This window comes from Leopardus geoffroyi, chromosome B3, assembly GCF_018350155.1.
Source record: "Leopardus geoffroyi isolate Oge1 chromosome B3, O.geoffroyi_Oge1_pat1.0, whole genome shotgun sequence".
In the NCBI taxonomy this organism is placed as follows: Eukaryota; Metazoa; Chordata; class Mammalia; order Carnivora; family Felidae; genus Leopardus; species Leopardus geoffroyi.
The window spans coordinates 1,318,863-1,340,776 of NC_059337.1; the positions used below are offsets into that span (position 1 = coordinate 1,318,863).

Sequence of the window (21,914 nt, forward strand, 5' to 3'; positions counted from 1 at the left end):
CCCAACCTGGAGAGTCCCCCTCCCGCCCCCCCCAACCCAGAGAGCCCCCTTCCTCCCCACCCACCCAACCCGGAGAGCCCCACTCCCCACCCCCCCAACCCAGAGAGCCACCTTCCTCCCCACCCACCCAATCCAGAGAGCCTCCCTCCCCCCCCCAACCCGGAGAGTCCCCCTCCCTGCCCCCCCCCCAACCTGGAGAGTCCCCCTCCCCGCCCCCCAACCTGGAGAGTCCCCCTCCCCACACCCCCAACCCAGAGAGCCCCCTTCCTCCCCACCCACCCAATCCAGAGAGCCTCCCTCCCTCCCCCACCCAACCTGGAGAGTCCCCCTCCCCACCCCCCCAACCCAGAGAGCCCCCTTCCTCCCCACCCACCCAACCTGGAGACCCTCCCTCCCCACCCCCCCAAACCCAGAGAGCCCCCTTCTTCCCCACTCACCCAACCCAGAGAGCCTCCCTCCCCCCACCCCCACCACCAAACCCTGAGAGCCCCCCTCCCCGCCCCCACAACCAGAGAGCCCCCTTCCTCCCCACCCACCCAATCCAGAGAGCCTCCCTCCCTCCCCCACCCAACCTGGAGAGTCCCCCTCCCCGCCCCCCAACCTGGAGAGTCCCCCTCCCTGCCCCCCCCAACCTGGAGAGTCCCCCTCCCCCCCCCCCCAACCTGAAGAGTCCCCCTCCCCGCCCCCCCTAACCCAGAGAGCCCCCTTCCTCCCCACCCACCCAACCCGGAGAGCCCCCCTCCCCACCCCCCCAACCGAGAGCCACCTTCCTCCCCACCCACCCAACCCAGAGAGCCTCCCCCCCCACCCCCCCCCACCAAACCCGGAAAGCCCTCCTCCCTGCCCCCCCAACCCAGAGAGCCCCCTTCCTCCCCACCCACCCAACCCGGAGAGCCCCACTCCCCACCCCCCCAACCCAGAGAGCCACCTTCCTCCCCACCCACCCAACCCGGAGAGCCCCACTCCCCACCCCCCCAACCCAGAGAGCCACCTTCCTCCCCACCCACCCAACCCAGAGAGCCTCCCCCCCACCCCCCCCACCAAACCCAGAAAGCCCTCCTCCCTGCCCCCCCAACCCAGAGAGCCCCGCTCTGCCCACCCAACCCAGAGAGCCTAGGAAACACTGAGCACAACTGGACAGAAGTCAGGCTGAGATGTGCCGTAAAGACAATCACCCTCCTTCCCAGGATGCTGGTAAACCCCTATTAGGGTATGTCAGGAAGGATCCAAAGAAAGCCGGCAACAGAGATTGGCTCTGGAGAAAGAAACCAGCCACAGGAGGCCTTGGATGAGAAGGACGCTTCACGCTTTCGCCCCATCCTGTTGCACTGTTGGACTTTTTCACCACATTCGTATATAACCCCAATTTTTATCAGAACCCTTTTAGAGCATCCACTTTCCCGGACCAGAGCCTTGGAGGTGGAGTGACACGGCAGCGGAGTGTGCTTCTAGAGAGGACACGCGCGTGTGAATCCCCGGACTACCAGTCACTAGCCGAGAAAAATGCCCAACTACTTATCTTCTAAAAGTCTGTTTCTTCTCCCTAACATGGAAATCCTACCATCTGTAGTAAGAGTCACGGAAGAGATAAACGTCCGTATGAAGAAACTAGTACGTGCCCAATAATTGCTGCCTTCGTTACACTCCGGGAGTGCAGAACACCTCTTCTCTTCGTTCTGACTCTGAGAGTCGTTTCTTTTCAAGTAATCTAAACAACTGTAACGCTACGCGGATCTCCTACAGGCCAAACCACCTGCAACTGTGACTCTCTACAGCCACCTGCTGTCCCAGCTGGGAATGGGCCCACCAGAGACACCCACAGGAGCCGGTCCTGAGCGCAGCGGGAGCCGGCTGCCTCTCTAGTACACACACAGTCCCTGAGACGGGGGGTCACAGAAAGGAGTTCCCCTGTCCCCCGTGGCCTTCCCCTTCACCAAGGATCCTTGGAGGAGAGTCTGTCGGCAAACGAAGGAAAACGGAAGTCCCTTCTGCCACTTAGAACCACGTGTGTGCCAGACCCTGTGCTACGGCACTTCACGGGCACGACCTCACTGAATGTCCCCAGCGGTCCCGAGAGGGAGACACTACCGTCCCCTTTCTGCAACGGGAAAACCAAGGCTCAACAAGACCACGTAGCCCGCCCGGAGGCACAGAGCTGGTAGGACAAGAGCTGGGACTGAACTCCGACTTCCTGGCTCTTACTACAGGTGCAAGCTCGTTGCTTCCTGCCTGGGCAGTGAGCCTGCTACCCGCCTGCCTTAGGGTTGGGGGGACCAGTCAGGTGGACACGACACTGCACCGGTCGGGTGAGGGCCGCAGCGAGGGGCAGGCAGCACACAGAACCGGGGACAGGAAAGAGAGCAGTAGAGACGGGTGGCCCCCAGAGTGGTGCTGCCCGGGAAGCCTTGACCACTCCCAGGCCCGGAGGTCAAGGGGTGGGAGTGGGAGGGGCAGGACCGTAGGCCCCAAGGAGCTGCAGTTGGAGGGGCCGCCTGACCGGAGGGCGGCTCTCGGCAGTCGAGGCACTGCGGCCAGGGGCAGGAGGGAGGACACGCCCCACTCACTCTCCGCTCCTGGTCCCCGCGGTGCCGTCCGCTGGCTGCAGAACCGGAGACCAGGACAAGGACTTGTCGTCCATACAGGTGGACCTCCCCAGGCACCAAGCAAGTGGACGTGACAGACAGCGGGTGGGTCCCGAGGTGCCGAGCAAAGGGACCCAGCAAAGGTTTGCCTACAGCTGTGACTGGCGGTTCCCTCCAGATTTGCGAGTTGGGTTTATTTCCTTATATTTATGCAAGGAAATATACATACAATTTTCCTTTAGAATATGTACATATATTTTCCTTTAGAAATATATAATTTTCCTTTAGAAAAAGAAATATCTTTATGAATACTCAGAAAAATTTTGAGTCTTCTTTCAAAGATGTACTTTAGACACGTTGGCTATTTTCTTAGGTATACTTTTTATTATATCGTAAAGCTATCTAGCATGGTATGTAGGGAATAACTCCCAAACTTATTAAATTATTAAAAGTCAGTAGGAAGTGACTATTTGATCACAAATGTAAAAAATTACATTTTTTTTTTAATTTTTTTTTTCAACGTTTATTTATTTTTGGGACAGAGAGAGACAGAGTATGAACGGGGGAGGGGCAGAGAGAGAGGGAGACACAGAATCGGAAGCAGGCTCCAGGCTCTGAGCCATCAGCCCAGAGCCTGACGCGGGGCTCGAACTCACGGACCGCGAGATCGTGACCTGGCTGAAGTCGGACGCTTAACCGACTGCGCCACCCAGGCGCCCCAAAATTACATTTTTTAAATCATCATCACCATCCCCATGAACAACCACAAGTGTCTCCTATATGAGAGCCAGCCCGCAAGGTGCTAAGGCCAAAACACGCAGAAGCGACGCCCGGCCACCTGGCTATGGGGTGGGTGAAGCACAGCCTGGGGGTCAAATCTGGCCACTGCCTGTTTTGTAAATAAAGTTTTATGGAACACAGTCACGCTGTGCGTTCACGTTACAGCAGCAGCACTGAATCGTTACAACAGATATCGTGGGGCACACACAGCCCCCAAATGTTAACTATCTGGCCCTTTACGGGAAAAGTTTGCTACATCCGGCTTTGTGACATCTCCCGGTTTAAAAAGGAAAAAGATAAACAAATAAAACTATCCTTCAGCTTATCCTATCTTGGTAGATATCGACCAAAGTAAACGTTGTTGGAAAAAAAGAATTAAACTGCTTTATTGTCGATACGCAACGATGCTTGGCAGAAAATAGGACCAGCGGCAACAGCTTGATCCAAGTGTCCCTTTCTGAATGTGACATTTCCTCTGGCTCTGATCTTGGGATACTTACACTGCTGTTGACCACCAGTCGGACCTTAAAACGTCCTAGAAAACTGAAAAGATGTTACAGAACTTCATGTGGTTTTCTGCTAACTTTAGGCAACCTCTGGTCGCCCGATTTTCCTCCTCCATCTGTCAAGTGAGCGGATAGAGCTCTTCAGTTTCTCAGATCTGTTTACAACCAAAGCTCAGTGATTCTGAGGATTCTGAGGACAATTCCTTGTATATGTGTCCGGTACAGTCAATAAATAAATGAAGCCAGTCACAGAAAAACAAACACTGCATGATTCCATTTACACGAAGTATCTGAAGTAGTCAAATTCAGGGGCGCCCGGGTGGCTCGGTCGGTTGAGCGTCCAGCTCTCGATTTCGGCCCAGCTCACGATCCCAGGGTGATGGGATCGAGCCCCCACGACAGGCTCTGTGCTGCCAGCGCGGAGCCTGCCTGGGAATCTCTCTCCCTCTCCCTGCCTCTCCCCTACTTGTGCTTTCTCTCAAAGTAAATGAACATTTTCTAAAAACTAAAGAAGTCACATTCGGAGACAGAAAGCAGATGGCGGCCATGGGCCCCAGGGCTGGGGCAGCGGGCAGAGTGAGCTGTTTAAGGGGCACCCTTTCGGTTTTGCCAGAGGAAAAGTTTCGGGTGTCCGTCTTACAACACTACGTGTACCTCACATGACTGAGCCGGGCACCTGAAGACGGCTGAGCGTGTGCGTTTTTACCACAACGGGAAAACCGAGTAAGAACGTGGGTGCCGGGCCGCGTCGGGGGACCGTGGCAGGCGGCCCAGGGTCGTGAGAGGCTGGGCTCGGGAACAGCAAAGAGTGAGTTCTTCAGATACGGAAACGTCTGGGTGCTCCTGGAGCCGTTTCTATTGTCCTCGCTTTTTAGGGGCTGAGCACTCAAAGTCGCCATTCTAAGTAACTACCGCTCTGCATGACCCCCGAGCCGTAAGAGCTCGTTAGCAAGATGGAAACTTCTCCCTGGCTTCCACAGTTTGTTTTACCAAGACGTCAGGCAAGCACTTCAGGGTCCCGCAAACTTTGCGGTGCAGCGCACTTAACTAAGATAAAGTTGCAGGGACGCCATATTTCTTCCGCCGGCCGTCTTCCCGCGCCCGCGGAGGGCCTGCCTCCTGGCTGACACCAGGCTGCGCCACGCGGAGCAAGCCGGACAGACAGTCGCCCGTGACTTCCGAATAGCAGTGTGTACAGTTAGCTGGTGTTCACGGAACGTCCTTTCCTGGTGGCTCCCGAGTGCGTTTCGCACTCCAGATGCCCCTGTCATCTGCTCTGATACATCTCCTGGCGCGGGAGAAACGCTCCCGAAGCCCCGAATGTTCCCCAAACCTGCCAGGGCAGCGTGGCAGGAAGGACAGCAAGGATTCCGAAGACGGCAGCTCTCGAGATCCGCTGCAACCACGTGAATCGGTGACACTTGGGAACAGCTCGCCGTGAGGACAGCCTGTCTGCGGGGCCCAGAGGACGCAGGACAGCACCCTGGACAGCTACAGGTCTGCCCAAGAAACCGTGTGAACACAAGTAACTGTACTAGGGTGACCTAGTGACAAGGTAGGAAGGAAAGTGGGGAACGAAGGATGCTGGGGTCCACAGAGGAGGGGGCGCGCCCGGGGAAACCTGACCGAGGGGGTGGCCTGTGGTACCGGCCGGGGGAGGGAGAGGAGGAGGCTGAGGGTCAGGGTGGAGAGACAGGAGCGAGAACAGGCAGAGGCACAGAGCTGGAAGAGCACGAGCGTGTGCGGGGCCGGGACTGGCTCCCCGTGGAAGGGCCCACCCGGGGAACAGGAGCAAGGTGGCCGAAGGAGGCACACAGAGCACGCTAGAGGGGCCTCGGGCGCCAGGGCAAGAACTCCTCCGAATTCTGCAGGTTGAGCCAGGGAGCCCCGTGCTCAGCCTCCAAGGGGGAAGCGAAGGAAAGAGCAGGGCTCCACGCGCGCAGGCTGTGGGACAAGGAGATGGGGCCACGCGTGAGGAAGTCACGGAACAAGTGGACGGCATCTTCGGGATCGCGGGAAAAAACGGAAACAGGCCTTTTTCTGCCATTTTAAAAAGCTCTCCGGAGAGTATTCCTCGGTAAGCGGTTTCATTGCTCGTAAGGTTTGTCACAAAACCGCCGGCTCTTCCCGCACTCTGCCAACACGGCTGAGCGCTGCTGAGAGCGCCAGGCCTCCGGGCTGCCCCCGGGCTCCGGACACCAGGGGCGGGTCCCCACTCACCCGAACACGCTGAACAGCACCCTTCCGCTCCGCCAAAACACAGCTTCAATATGTTGGGGCGACACCTTCTCCTCCTCCGTGACTTTGGGGACTGACACTCACCGTCATGTCAGTCTCACCCCACGGGACCGTGTGACCTTGGACGGGTCGCCCCCCACCCAGGCCAGCTCCCAGACGGAAGGGCTGACTTGGATGATCTCCAGTATCCCTTCCGGCTCGACAATGCCCAGTGTTGCGGGAATAAGGATGTGTAAATGCGGGATCCCGCAGCTAAAACCGCCACCTCGGACCAACACTGACACCTGCTGGAGATCGGGGAAACCACTCGGCACATCTCAACCTCTAAAATCTGGGAGCCTTTAAAAATGGGTGATGGGCATTGAGGAGGGCACCTGCTGGGATGAGCGCTGGGTGTCGTAAGTAAGTGATGAATCAGGGGAATCTACCCCCAAAACCAAGACTACACCGTATACACTGTATGTTAGCTAACTTGACAATAAAGTAAAAAAAAAAAAAAAAAAAAAGTCTTGGACACCTCACCTTGAAAACCTGTTATCAATGATGCAAGTATCTTATGAAATTAAGTTTTCTAAGATTTGATTTTCTAGAACTTAAGAAAATGTTGACAAAAATAACTTAAAAAAATGTTTAACGTTTATTTATATTTGAGAGAAAGAGACAGAGACAGAGACAGAATCCGAAGCAGGTTCCAGGCTCTGAGCTGTCAGCATAGAGCCCAATGCAGGGGCTTGAACCCACGAATCATGAGATCATGAGCTGAGCTGCAGTCAGACGCTCAACCAACTGAGCCACCCAGGAGCCCCAACAAAAATAACTTTAAAATTACTTCAGAGACATCCAGTTCCATCTGGAAATCTGAGCCACGTTCCTATGCTTTCCTATATAATAAAAATAACCAGCTTGAAAACATAATGGAAAGATCCTATTCACAATAACAACAAATATCAACTGATTAGGAATACACTCAACAAGCAATGTGCAGAAACAATGTGACTCAAATCAAAAACATCTACAAAGGAATACGGAATAAAAGCCTTGAACAACGGAGGAGGTGGCCATATTCCTGAAGACGGCTGAATGTTGTAAATAAATTTATTTCCCACAGGGGCGCCTGGGGAGCTCAGTCGGTTGAGCGTCCGACTTCGGCTCAGGTCATGATCTCGCGGTTCGTGGGTTCGAGCCCCACGTCGGGCTCTGTGCTGACAGCTCGGAGCCCGGAGCCTACTTCGGACTCTGTGACTCCTTCTCTTTGCCTGTCCCCTGCTCACACTCTGTCTCTCTCAAATGTAAATAAGAAACATCCAAAAAAAATTTTTTTTAATATACAGCTTGTTACATAATTTGACATTTTCCGTAGCGAATGCACGTTAACCACTGTAATTCTTTAAAGGACGAAAAAGGAAATTAAAACAAAACTGAGGAATTCCTCTTTCGATAACTTCTTCAAAATGAAACCAGAAACACAGACAGGTCAGCACTAAGTTACTTCTAAGGCTGAGAATTCAAGCAGCATAAATGCATTTCTCCCGAGACCATTAACCAACTTTTCTGACGTATGAGTGGGGTTTCGGTTTCCTGCGCCAGCACGCTCGTCTTGAGAAACTCACCGTATCTCCCCCGACACAACCTCCCGGCGAACTACGACTCACGCTTACAGACGGCTCTGCTCCGCCTTCCGGAGCACCCTCCACCCTGGGCCCCCAGGGCGCTGTGGGCACGCCGCCGTGGCGGGCGCTGTCGCCGGGCCTGGGGCCACCATGCTACATGCGAGGGTCATCACCGCCATCGACGAGCACCTGCTGTGTGCTAGGCAGTGGAAAAGCCCTACACAAACTCTCTTCGGCCTTCTCGGCGTTTCAGTGAGCCGGGCAGCATGATACATCCTCAGGTGAGGGGCCGAGACTCAGAGAGGGCGAGGGCTGCGCGCACCCACTAGCGAGTCTGCGACAGAGCCAGTCCCCGGAGGCCAACGCTCCCGTCACGACCTCCCCATTCCCTCCTCCACGCGGCTCCGTCATCAACAGACCGCGTCTCTTCCTTGCCAGGACACCACCTGTTGTACACAACAGGTGCTCATGAGTGCGTGTGCATCCACTATTGTACCCATCCATCCATCCAGGGAAAGGAAAAAAACGCTCTTCCGTGATGGTGGGGGGTGTGCGAGGTGGCCTAGCCTTTTTTGAAACCAGTGTGGAAACTCCACTGCTAGCAACTGACCCCACGGAGGCATTCGTGTGAGCTGAAATATATCTGGATGTTCCTCGTGCCGTGGTAGTATCTTTAAAAATGGGGTGGGCGCCTGGATGGCTCAGTCGGTTGAGCGTCTAGCTCTCGATTGAGGCTCAGGTCATGATCCCAGGGTCATGGGATCAAGCCCCATGTCAGGGTCTGCACTGACCGTGGAGCCTGCTTGAGATTCATTCCCTCCCCCCTCCCTCTCCCCCTCTCCGCCCCTCTCTTTCTCTCCCCCCTCTCCCTCCCCCTCCCCCTCCCTCTCTCCCCGTCCCCCTCCCTCTCTCTCCCCCTCTCTCTCTCTCCCCCCTCTCCCCCTCTCTCTCCCCCTCTCCCCCTCCCCCTCCCTCTCTCCCCGTCCCCCTCCCTCTCTCCCCCTCTCCCTCTCTCCCCCCTCTCTCTCTTCCTCTCTCTCTCTCCCCCCTCTCCCCCTCCCTCTCTCTCTCTCTCTCCCCCCTCTCCCCCTCCCTCTCTCCCCCTCCCCCTCCCTCTCCCCCTCTCCCTCTCTCCCCTCTCTCTCTCTTCCTCTCTCTCCTCCTCCCTCTCTCTCTCCCTCTCTCTCTCTCTGCCCTCCCCCCGCCCCCTACTCACACTCTCTCTCACTAAAATTAAAAATTAAAAAATTTGAAAAAATGCAAGCAATCTAAATGTCCATTAACAGAGCATTGGTTAAAAAAATTAGAGCACATCGATGCTACACGACCATCTGAAACACTAAGGCAGATCACCCTGCGCAGCTATGAAGATAATTCTAAGGTTCATTAACACGTGAAAAAGCAAAACATAAAACAGAATGTGGAGTATGATCCCATCTGCATAAGATGTTTAAAAATGAGCGCACACAGACGGAGAAGGGTAGCAGCCATGTTCACGGCACTCACACCTGGGGAACGGGTCAGTTGGACGTAACTTTTCATCGTGTCCCTGACTAAGCCACCGAAGTGGTTTACCCTGAGCGTGTAGTTACTTCCTGAATGACACAGGAACTTGGCTCCCTGTTTGCGTTGTCCTTGTGTGTTCGTGAGCACCAGCAGCGTGGGAGCACTGGCAGCAGGGACACGCGGGACGGTTAATGGCCTGGCCTTGCCTCCCCTGTGGCTGCTCTTTCGTCCAAAGACCACGTCCTCACTGTGGGGACTGGGCTGCTTGTGCGTGGACATGCCTCCTTCCCACCAGCAGAAATCAAATACGTAAAATCATCGCTTCCTTCGGCATCTTTCACTCTCCTTGTTAAACCCACAGAGGGTCCCTGAGAGAGGCGTGTTCTGCCCGGGGACAGCTGGTTAAATCTGCGTTTCCTTACGGTTTTATCACGAACTGAACCGAGGACACAAAGTTCACGATTCCTCCTGAAAGGGGCGGCCGCCACGGCTGGTGGGCGAGGGGCTGGGCAGCTCTCGCTCGTCCATCGTAGGAGCCCTGACAGAAGCCCACCTTCCCCAAAGACACAGTCCCTGGCCGTCGCACCCCGCCTTTCTTGTAGCCAAAGCAGAGGCGCAAGGAACTCTGCGGTCCCTGACGTCCAGCACGTTGTCAACCCCCACCTCCACGTACTCAGAGATTCCGCTGTCTCCCTTAGCTAACCGTTTCCAAATGCGTATTTACGACGTCTCTCTACTTTTACACCCTATGCTGATCTAAGACATCATCTCAAAAACACGTGACCCAAAAAAACCCACCTCATCTAGAGAGGGACGCGCAATCAGTCTGGCCCGTGTAGATCAGACACATCGTCCACCGGCCAGCCTCTGTTCAGAGCCGCGAGCTCGCCCCACAACCACACTCCAGCCGGTCCTATCTCCCGACCTCCCGATCTGGGCCTCCCACGAGCTACCTACCAGAGGCCCCAGGACCACCTCCAACGGGGCTCAGCACCTACTCCCCAACTCCTCCCTCCTGCACTCCCTGACTGGGCGAATAGCACCCACCCTGGTGGCAAAGCCGGGCTGGGCCTCAGTGGCCCTGAGTGGGCAGTCACCGAGGCCTACAGACCACACGCTGTGTGTGTCAGAGCTCACGTGTCCTCTCCGTTCTTCAAGTGACGGTCACTTCCCTTCCTGTCCTATCACGTTCCCGGGGATGCCCCACCCCCAGTCTCCTTGGTCCTGTCCTCCTCAAGGCTGGCAGAACAATCTTCCCAAAACACAGACTGTCCGTGTCGCGCCCCCCACCCCCGGCTAAAGTATCTCAGAACCCCCCAGCACCTACAGAATACAGTTCACCTCCGTGTGCAGGCCGTGCACGCTTCTTCAGGAAACGGGCCTGCGGCGTCCGACACGGAGTCGGCCACGGCCCCGACTCATACTTGGGCTGAGTACGGCAGGGGCTTCTTGTCCGTCTGAACATCCGCTCTCCTCTGGCGTCCGTCCTACCCTTCCCCTTGGTGGAGCCAGGACCGCCTTCACCAGCCCAGGAGCCCCACCGCCTGACCCCTGCACAGCCTCTAACGTTCACGCCACGGCACCTGATGGGAAATGTTGGCCGATCCCTGGTCTAGAATCACGAGCGGGAGAACCAGGGTGACCCAACAATTCAATCCCCATTCTAGAATCCACTGACATGTACAGAGACGATATCAATAGAAGAAGAAGAAGAAGAAGAAGAAGAAGAAGAAGAAGCATTCTGAAAATACCACACTGAAAAAACATTAAAGGAATTCTCCATCTGGTGAAGACATTAATAAAAACACAGAAATCAATAATAAGGAAGGCACAGCTTAAAAGCAGAAGCAGGGAATGACGAACCCGTGCAACTTTAGAGCTGAGTTTAAATTAGTTGAGTTTACTAATGCAGTAAGTAAATAATCAAATGTGAAAAACACAATGCCTTAACGAATAGACACACATCTTTGAATTATGACTATTATTGATTTCAAAATCCCAGGTTATGTTGATAAAAACCAGGAAGAATAAGCATGTTCACTTTATCTTTTACAGGAAGTAAAGTCGATACAGGTGATGTGGACAACGCCAGTGAGAATTTAAGGCTCAAGAATGATTTCACGGTAATGGACAGACGGGAACGCGCAATCACCGGGACCAGAGGCAGAAGGACGCAGAGGAAAGGAAATGGCAAAAACAACCCGTTTTCCCCAAACAGAATACAAGATGGCAGAGGTTCCACCTGTGGAGAGTCTGTCACCTGGGCTCGTCCTTTAGTGACAGAAAGTGTTGGGTGGCACCTTGGACCCCTGTGCCGGGACACAGCGGGTGGCGGGCTAGCCCAGCTGGGCAAGAACGATGGGCCGAGGCCCCCGAGGAAGCTGCCGTCTTACTGGGCTGGGCGTTCACCAGGAGGCAATGAGCGGTGTGTGGGATGACAGTATGTTCTGTCCTGCAGGAGACAGACCGTCGGTTCCGGAACAGCCCCAAGAAGCCCGTCCCCAGCGCGCTGGGTGCCCGGATGAAGGCCCCGCCGTTCTTCCCGCGTGTGTACTTGAGAAGGTGCCTGAAGGAAAAGCTTCTCAGCCCCAAGACCAGCGTACTTTCAGACACAGCAACCTGACACAAGCTCTTTCCCGGGAGGGCGGGAGTCCTCCCGGGATCACTCACTCCGTGAGCAATGGTGCCCACCCGGCAGATGCCAGGAGAAGAGAGGACAGCCGGGTCGTGGCGCGCTCTGGGCGAATGGGGCGCCCGGAAGGAAAGGGCATCTGGACGGGTGCTGGAGTGGAAAACAGAGCAGGTGATGTGGCCACGTCATTACCTGCCCACGTGCCCTGGAGGCAGCCACGTGAGGACCGCAGGGCCAACCGTCCGTGTGGACGTCACCCCAGCCCCACAGGGGCACACATGACATGCAGGAACTCGTCCAAAATCACAGTTGCTTTATTTTTAGTCGTGATGATTTACACGAACGGAGGCCCAGACCCAAGGCAGCCCACTCAGGGCTCCCAACCTGGGTACGGAAGCAACAGCAGACAAGGCAGGGATAACATTCCACCTGGACCTTCACTCCGCAGCCTCCCCAGAGCAGTGCTGGGACGAGATCCACTCCAACGCGATTCCGGCCCAGGACCCGCATTAACCCTTTACTCACAAGCACCAAATCACAATGTCACAGCATCTTATAAAGCAACTATTTCTGACATACTTCTTTAAGTGCCCCTAGGTACACGCTTCTAATCATTTTTAAAATCCAGCCTTTCTTTACTGGATATAAAATACTGGCCATCCGTGAACTTACATAAGCATTCTCTGGCTTTATAACAACAGCGCTGGCCCCATCGCACAAACCTGTACTCAGAGTCCACTGTGAGAACCAGGTGACACCCGGCACCAGCAGCTCGCGACTTAGGAGAAGGTCTGCTCTTCCCGAATCAAGTGCCGGTGTGTGTTCTTCCACCAAGCAACTCACTGACCCCAGACAGATGTCCTTCGATGCAAATCGGTTCCGACTCTACCTGGGACAGCGTCAGATGCCACAGGTAAAGGACCCAGGCCCCTACGACTGTCCCTGCTTCAGATGCCACTGCAAGTCCCAGCTGTCACCTGCACCTCTCACACATGGGCTATACATCGGAGGTTCCCACGGCCTCTTCTTGGGTTTGGTTAATTTCCTAGAGCAGCTCACAGAATTCAGAGAAACATTTTACCTACTAGGTTACTGGCTTACGGACCTCATCAAGATAAAAAGCTTCTGCACAGGGAAGGAAACAATCAACAAAACTAAAGGCAACCAACGAAATGGGAGAAGATATTTGCAAATGACATATTGGATAAGTTAGTATCCAAAATCTATAAAGAACTTAACAAACTCAACACCCAAAAAACAAGTAATCCAGTGAGAAAGTGGGCAGAAGACATGAATAGACACTTCTCCAAAGAAGACATCCAGACCGCCGACAGACACGTGAAAAGATGCCCAACATCACTCATCACTGGGGAAATTCAAATCAAAACCACAAGGAGATACTACCTCACACCTGTCACAATGGCTAAAATTAACAATTCAGGAAACAAGGGGTGTTGGCGAGGATGCAGAGAAAGGGGAACCCTCTTGCACTGTTGGTGGGAATGCACACTGGTGCAGCTGCTCTGGAAAACAGTGTGGAGGTAGAAGGGGGGTAGAGGGGAAGAGAAGCAAAACTAAGACAAAAACAGAGAGGGAGGCAAACCGCAAGAGACTCTTAAAGGCAGAGAGCAAACTGGAGGGGTGTGGCGTGGGGGGATGGGCTGGATGGGGGATGGGCATCAAGGAGGCCACCTGTTGGGATGGGCCCCGGGTGTTGTATGTGAGTGATGAATCACTGGGGTCTATTCCTGAGACCAATACTATACTGTATGTTAACTAACTTGAACTTAAGTTAAAAAACATGTTTTTTTAATTTTTAAAAAAGTATGTTATAACTCAGGAGCAGCCAGACGGAAGAGGTGCAGAGGGCTGGGTGTGGGGATGGGCACAAGGCTTTCCTGCCCTCTCCAGGTGCACCCCTCTCCCAAACCTCCCTCTGTTCACCAACCCAGAAGCTCTCTGAACCCGTCCTCTTGGGTTCTTGTGGGAGCTTCAAGACATAGGTGCGATTAAATCACTGGCCACTGGCCTCCCTGGCCTGAAAGTTCCAGCCCTCCAGAGACGCGACTGGTTCCCCAGTGACCAGCCCCCATCCCTGGGTGCATTGGAACATGATGTCATTAACATACACTGGGGCGGGGCTGAATACTGATGCATACGGAGACACCTTTATCACTCTTACCACTTAGGACACTCCAAGGGTTGTTCAGGAGCTCTGTGCCAGAAACCAGGGCCAGAGAGCAAGTATACGTATTTCTTATTATCAATCACAATTTCACAAAGTCCATCAGCAATAAAAAAAAAAAATGTACCCCAAGGAGAATTAACAAAACAGGGAGCAGGTGTTAGAAGCCAGGTGAGTGGGAATTAGAGAAGGGGACTGCGGTATCGGGGGGGGGGGGGCAGCCGGGGAAGGTGTGGAAAGGTAGCTGAGCTCCGGAATCTTAACTGCCACGTCTGGGGACCCCCTCGCGAGGGGCCGCACGAGGCACTTCCTGCACATCGTCACATCCCCCCTCCCGCAACTGTCGCATGAAAAAAACATGTGCTTTGAGAGGCAGGTAACTTCCCAGATGGTCAAGCCTAGATTCCAACTCCGATCAGTCCGCCTCCAAAGGCAGGGAGCTTAAGCACGAGACTAAAAGACACGGCCTTGAAGGAACAAACACGGAAGACATTCCAGCCCGGAAACACAGCGGACGCGGGTGTCACGGTGATGCGCGCGGTGTGCCTGCGGACGACGGGTCACCGGCAGCAAGATCAGCGGCACCGACTGACGCCATCTCGCGGAAGTGGCTCCGCGACATCTGTCTGTGGAGGAGAAGACTGGAGCTCAAAGGACGCGAGCCACCTTTCCACCCACAGTCAGCAAGCAGCCAGATTAGAACGCACACCCGGTTTATCGGACTCCAACCTACGGTCTGACTGCTGGGAAAAGGCTGGCTTCCAGCAGACGCTGTGGCCAAAGCAGAGGAGTGGCAGAGAGAAGCTGGGGTCAAGGTGGGAGGGCAGGTAAGGCCCAGCGGGTGGCCTGAATATTCAAATTCTACCCGATGTCCCTTCCTCTGGCCAGAACTAGCTGGCAGGAACCGTGGTCTGCTCGGGAGCTCAGGCCCATCCAGCATCCGGGGAAGAGGTGTGAACAGGGCGGGTGACCTATCCCCAAAGGTATTTTAGGAAAATTAATATGTCCAGGAACCAATTCAAAATTTATTCCAAAGGAACTGAAATGAAGACTCAAAACGGTGGACAGAAGATTCCCCTAAACTAGAATCAGAAACAGGTGATGAAAAACTGCACAGGAGGGGCGCCTGGGTGGCGCAGTCGGTTAAGCGTCCGACTTCAGCCAGGTCACGATCTCGCGGTCTGTGAGTTCGAGCCCCGCGTCGGGCTCTGGGCTGATGGCTCAGAGCCTGGAGCCTGTTTCCGATTCTGTGTCTCCCTCTCGCTCTGCCCCTCCCCGTTCATGCTCTGTCTCTGTCTGTCCCAAAAATAAATAAACGTTGAAAAAAAAAATTTAACAAAAAAAAAAAAAAAAAAAAAAACTGCACAGGAAACTCTGGCGCTATCTGAACACCTGGGAGGGTGCAAAACAGACCAGGAGCATCCTACGTCCACAAACCGGCTTCTCCCAGAAATGTGAAAAGCACAGCGGGAATGATCAGAAGGAACTTACGCAAATGCTCAAGTTCGGGGACAGTGGGCGAGCTGAGAGGGACAGAGAGCCCGGTGAGAGGCCAGTACGACCCCGCTGTGGTGAGGACAGCTGCCGGCTCCCCAGCGGTGGGGACAGGTCCGCCCCGTTCCCTGCTGTGCCCCCATCACACCCGCGCAGACCAGGCGCTCAATACGCATTTTCTGAATAGAGTATTATCATCCGTCTGCATTTAGCCAGCTTGTCCTCAAGGACATCATGACTCAGTCAGACGCCTCGATGAAATTCAAACCCACTCTCCTTTCCACATTCTTTCAGAGGCCGTGCAACCCTATTAAAGAAAGAAACGAGGTCGGTTTCACGGGCGTTACTTTCAGCAAAGCAGCCATAGCCTGCCCGGAAGCACAGAGCACGAACAACCCAGCTGGAAGCCGCAGGCCACACGCTCAAGACCGTGTCCCCGACAGGGTCCCACGCCACTACCGTGGAGGGTTTGGGTTTGGATGGAAAGTCTTCTTTGTGATCGTTCCGTGAGGACTCGGCACCCACACACAGGGCCTCTGGAAAGATCAGAAATAAAACACGAAGGCCGACAGTGAGGACACGGCAGCATGCTGTCCTCTGCAGATTTCAGGAAGGACAGCAGTGCCTGTGACAGTGAACGTGGATGCTCCGGCCCCTGCTCCCCTTGCTCTCAAACCGCACTACTCTTCCCCGTAGGGGGTCACCCACCCAACTGTCACGTCAGCTCAGTGGTTAGCACAGCACCCCCTATCGGGCAGCACGTCCTTCTCCCCGGTCGCAGGAACTGGCACCGGGAGGGCATGAGGGAGCTCTCCCAGTCCACGTCCCCGGCCACGGTGACCGGTTTGGGAAAGGCCATCTGACCCAGCCTGGGTCAGCGGGCATAAGACCAGGATTTTACTGGCAAACTTGCTCCTTTCTTCCGTGAGTGCTAACAGCAAGTGTGCTGTGGAACCCAAAGCTGCCACGGGCCACCACGGGCCACCGCGGGCCACCACGGCCACCACGGGCCACCATGTAGCAACTGGAACACACGGATGACAGCGGAGTCACACAGCAGAGCCAGAGTTGACCCTAATCACTGGGTCTAGTGTATCAAAAGCTCGCCCTTCTGTGGATTTCTCAGTCTCTGAGCCAATAAAATCCCCTTTTCCGTTAAGCCAGGTTGACTCAGGTCACGTACTCTCCGTGGAAAGACTCCTGGCTAATCTAGTTGCCTGAGCAGCCCTCACTCTGAGGAGAAGTTCAGCAGAGAGGCAGCCCCTCTACTCCACTTAGCAATCTGCTATTTTGTTAGGTAGCAAACCCCGGGTGGACCTTTGCTCAGGTCACTCCTTTCTAAGCGGCGATGACTCGAGCAAACCCGAAAGATAAACCGGCTACGGGAGCTACGGCGGGACGGCGGTCTGAGCTCTAATCAGCTCGTCCCACACACTGTGAAGCGAGATTTGTACTTCCCCCAAAGCTGGCCCGTTGTTAGCAGCTGATACCGGGGACACCCGCGTCCAGAGTGCGACGCGGGCAGATAGCAAAAGGCAGAGGCTGCCTGCTCAAACACCTCTCCCGACAGCAGCGAAGAGCCTCCCCTCCCAGGCGGCAGTTCCAAGAAACCAGACGTAATCCCCTATCCCCTTGCAACCCAGACTGCAAGTACCTGCCAAGAACCCACAGGGGGGAGCAGCTGGTCCCACAACCACGGCGTGGAAACGCCACGGAGGAGGAAAAAGTGAAGTGTCTTGGGTAGGCTTCCTTCTACTCAGAGCCAAGCCCTGAATGTCTACATTCGTAACATTCTGTACCTTTGCATTTGACACTTGTATATGACATACACTGCAGGCTGGGGTATTTTTCTACGTACATACACTTGCTGTCTCCCCAGTTAGAGTGTGAGCCCCCTGAAGTCCAGGACCTCGTCTCTGCAGACCTAACAGTGTCTCCCACAACGCAGATGCTCAGGAAACATTTGCTAGAAATTACCAAAATGCTATATGCTTGGCTAGCAATGAGTTGATAGTAAAACGAGTAATTCTGCCCACGCGCCAAATCATGCGAGCCCCGTGCGAAAAACCATACATAATGAGTTAGCTCACTTACTTGGCCTGAGTTTATCTCACCAGGAAGTGCAACGAAATTATGAAGAAAGATCACGCTTCGTCCCTACTTTTCCAGCTGGTGTACTTACATAGAAATAGAACAAAAGCACAGAAGGTCAGGCTGATGCCTTTTAGCTCAGCCTAAGGAACGCACTGCAGAATGGACAGAGCAAGACAGTGGGCTCGGCCTCCGGAATTTCAGCAGGGGCGTTACGGAGGTGATGTGAGCACTGGAGGGGCAGTTAACACAGAGTCAGACAGAAGTGGACTGTCCTGGGTCCCGCCCTCAAGCCTGCGAGTCTGGAGACGTGGCTGCATTAAGGCTGAGCAACGTCAGGGCCTCATCTTATATGCCTGGGCCGCCCCCAAGATATAGCACACCCCTTCATCGTCCCACGGTCTTAAAATGCTTGCAATCTTTCCCCTTAAAAATACGAGAGTCTGATAATGTTGGCATTCATCTGCTCTACTGTGCAGGGCCAGCAGGGAGGGGGTCTGAGTGTACCCTTGGTGCCTAAATGTCTGGCAAAGGGCAGGACTGGACAACAGGGGGAGGTTAAGGAAGCAGAGTAGGTAGCCCCCCGAATACCACGAGCCCTGACTCAATCCCCTCCCGCCCCATCTTATTGATTTTGTAGGTTACGGGGTTACATTGGAAGAGAACAGAAATTGAGAGGCAAGGGCATAACGCTGCTTTGGGTTTCCTTCCAACCACTGAAGTCTTAAAAATATACCTTGAAGAAAGGTTTGAGCCTCGGTGTTACAAACTAGGACTCTTAGCTCATTTTGTCTTTAGCTCTTTGGCTGCTTCCTAATGATAAATCTCCCGAGTGGCTGTGGGAAGGGAAGAGCATGTGTAAAGGTCCTGTGGTAGAGAAGGCAGAGTGGGGGCGGGAGGCAAGACACTCAGAGGGGCCGGAACGTGGCTTATGCAGGCGGGAGGAGAAAGAGGTGAAAACGACGGCAGCACAGGGCGCATCGGGAAGAGCCTCGTTGAGGGGTGTTCCCTTCCACGAAAGGGCGGGCAGCAGAAGTCACCGAGAGACTTTACCCAGGGGACAGAAGCGGTCAGATCTGCGTTTCGGGAGTCTTGCTTCACTTACTGTGCAGAGAGTGGACCAACGGGAGGAGGGGATGCACTGCGTGGCAAGAAAGAGCAGCGAGGAGGCCGTCACGACAAGCCGGTGGCCGGGACATCCTGGCGGCGGGGCGCGGGGGGGCAGGGGGGAGCGGCCTGTTCGAAACAGCAGGTACGATCGTGGGGACTCGGCGCCAGACCACATGACAGGCGTGAGAGGGAGAGAGCAAGCAGGGCTGACCTTGAGACCCCTGCGCGGTCAGCTGGGTGGCTGACGGTAGCGCGGCCGGTGCCACGCCCAGAGAGAGACGGCGGAAGGGGTTGAGGGAACGTGACTGCGTCTGGAAGAGGCTGTGTTTGAGAGGCCCACGTGACATCCAAGAGGCGATGTCCACAAGGCAGCTGCCTGGAGAGGTAAAAGCTTCTAGCGTTAATGGAAACGCGCCCATGAATTCACAGCCCGTCACGGAAATCACGGGAAACGATCACCTTACTCGGGGACAACGTCTAATTCAACCCACAAGGGCAAGAGTCTGCGAAGAGGCAGCCGCACTCCTCTCACGGCTGGCATCTGACGGCTTAGAGGGCATCTCACCCTAAGCCAGCTAACGGGGGTGTCTTGGAAGGTAAGCACCACAGGGCTCATCCCGGTAAGAAAATCGACCCCCAGTGACCTGCACGTGACCGGTGGGCCACAGTCCCACAGCACCCTCACGTGCCAGTCCCAATACCATTAACACTCGCCTGTGGACAAGGCTTCCTCCCGGACCTCATCCTCTCCAGGCTGAAGGATATTCCAGGATGTCCTGGGAAGTAACGAAATTTCGTCGGGGGACGTCAGTCTCAGCATGTCCATGTGGCTGTTCTGGAACCGGTACCGTGGGACGAAGCAGGTCTTCCCTTGCCGGAAAATGTCCCTGATGATCTCTTCTGTCTCGACTTCGTCTTGCATGCTCAGAAAGATGGAGATTCTTTTCGACTTCTGATACTGACTGTGAGCTATCACCTAAATGGGAAATGATGACAATTACCCTTTTTCTCCAAGATTACACTTGTAAAATCCAGCGGCTCCCCCGATACATTTTGCACGTGCCCCCTTCTCTCTGAGCTTGCACTTCTCCAGCTTCTTCAACTACCCAAACCCAAGGCCGCAAAAGAACGCAGAGAGGTGGAGGGGGGTCAGACGGTGCTGCGTCCTGAAGCCTAGCGCTTGGTTCTGAGACGGCAACCACCTCTCTGACGGCTCTGGCCTCTCTGGCCCGCCTCCTCTAGGACTGAAAACTCATTACAAAGTCGCCGTGGGCCCTGCTGTCCGTGCGGAGAATTCCAGGCTTGGCCTCCAGCCACCTGCTGCGGCCACCTCCGGTCATCCCAAGCTCTGCCTGGGGTTAACTCTGAACCTCGGCTCCCACGACTGCCTGGACAGCCAGGCTTCTCCCCTCCAAAATTCTGCCCATTTAAGCCAACTCAAGCCCTCGCTTCTCCTGACTTCTGCAGAGCACTTACGACGCTTAAAAGTTCACGTACAACCTAACAGTTACGTAGGATCGGATTGGTTACTGATCGGTGGTATTCTAACCAGTCTGCAGGCTCCTGGGAGCAGAGAACACGCCCTGTAATTCTCTCAGCTCTGTCCAGCTCCGTCCCATCGCCTACAACTCTTCTGCTCACATGGGTGTTAAAGTGGCACAGAGATGGGGGGCGGATCCTGGAGAGGTGAAGTCCTTCTAGAAACAAGTGCCAAGTTGTGCGAAGGCGGCCCCGAGTCAGAGAACGCCTTCCTGCTCCTTCCTGCTCAGTTTAATGGTGCATCGGGCAGAGAGGGCAGAGCTGTGCCAGCCACACAACAGTTACAATCTCAGAACTGCCCCAGACTCGGAAGTTAGCTCCTGGCTCCCCTTTTGCTCTTGTTCCCTTCCTTTTCTGTTCCTCCGAGCTCAGAAGAAAAAGATACTGCCCCCGAGGCTTATCAACATGACTGGCAGAAACAGACAGGTACAGAAAGTCGAGTTATTCCTAACAGAAAGGAGCACATAGAAATTCAGTAGATGGAGCACAGCAGACCGCTGTCAAGGAAGGAAATTCACTCCATCTCCGAGGAGTCACAAAGCTGTCATGAGGCTACCATAAGGCAAAACAAAACAAAACAAAACAAATGTGAAACCCAGATCATGGGCAGACCTGAGGCTTCTGGCACGCAAGTCGTTTCTGAGAAAGTCAAGGTCCATCGTGTTCTCTTTATTTTTTGTGTGTGTTTATTTATTTTTGAGACAGAGAGAGGCAGAGCATGAATGGGGGAGGGTCACAGAGAGAGGGAGACACAGAATCCAAAGCAGGCGCCAGGCTCTGAGCTGTCAGCACAGAGCCCGACGCGGGGCTCAAACTCACGGACCAGGAGATCATGACCTGAGCTGAAGTCGGACGCTTAACCGACTGAGCCACCCAGGCACCCCTCATGTTGTCTTTAAAGAGAACATAAACATCATGAGCTGATTAAGCAGAAATAAACATCGGTTAAAATTCAGTGTGAGACTGCGCATACACATTTATCTTTCTTGCTTTTAAAAATCTCATTTATCGGACGGTAAAAAAGCACAAAAAGAGAAAGCCATTATAACACTGAGAACAAGAGAACGGAGACTGGACTAATTTCTGTGAGACGGTGCAGATGGGCACTATTTACACAAACAGCAACAGACACAGCACTCAGAGGACGTGGCCGTAGGTCAGGCAGGACCCACTCCTCCCAAAGTGACCACAAAAGGCAAAGGAGAGACCCAGGAGCTGTCATGCCCTCATCCATAAACACGCACCCACAATAAAGGTTCATCAAACATCCTAGGAAGCTAAAACACAAAAGAGAAGGACTAAGGAGGCGGAGATGATCCAGCAGGAAACTGAGATAATTCAGAGAATGGGGAATTTTTTAATTCTAATTAGTTATCTCAGACAAATTCAAGAAGATAGTTGCATCTATAAAATAACAACAGACAGCTATGGAAAGAAAGCAATCAGAGATTAAGAAATACTTGAAAATTAAAATTAAGGGGCGCCTGGGTGGCATGGTCGGTTAAGCGTCTGACTTCGGCTCAGGTCGTGATCTCACGGTCTGTGAGTTCGAGCCCCGCGTCGGGCTCTGTGCTGACGGCTCAGAGCCTGGAGCCTGTTTCAGATTCTGTGTCTCCCTCTCTCTCTGCTCCTCCCCTGTTC

At 54.3% G+C, this 21,914-nt stretch overlaps 1 protein-coding gene across 1 annotated transcript in view; it reads right to left on the reverse strand.

Moving 5' to 3' along the window:
- MTHFS (methenyltetrahydrofolate synthetase) overlaps positions 1-21,914 on the reverse strand; it is a 34,687-nt gene that overhangs the window by 8,402 nt on the left and 4,371 nt on the right. Inside the window, 1 exon segment of the mRNA XM_045452258.1 lies at positions 19,449-19,710. Coding sequence (XP_045308214.1) covers positions 19,449-19,710 — 262 coding nt within the window.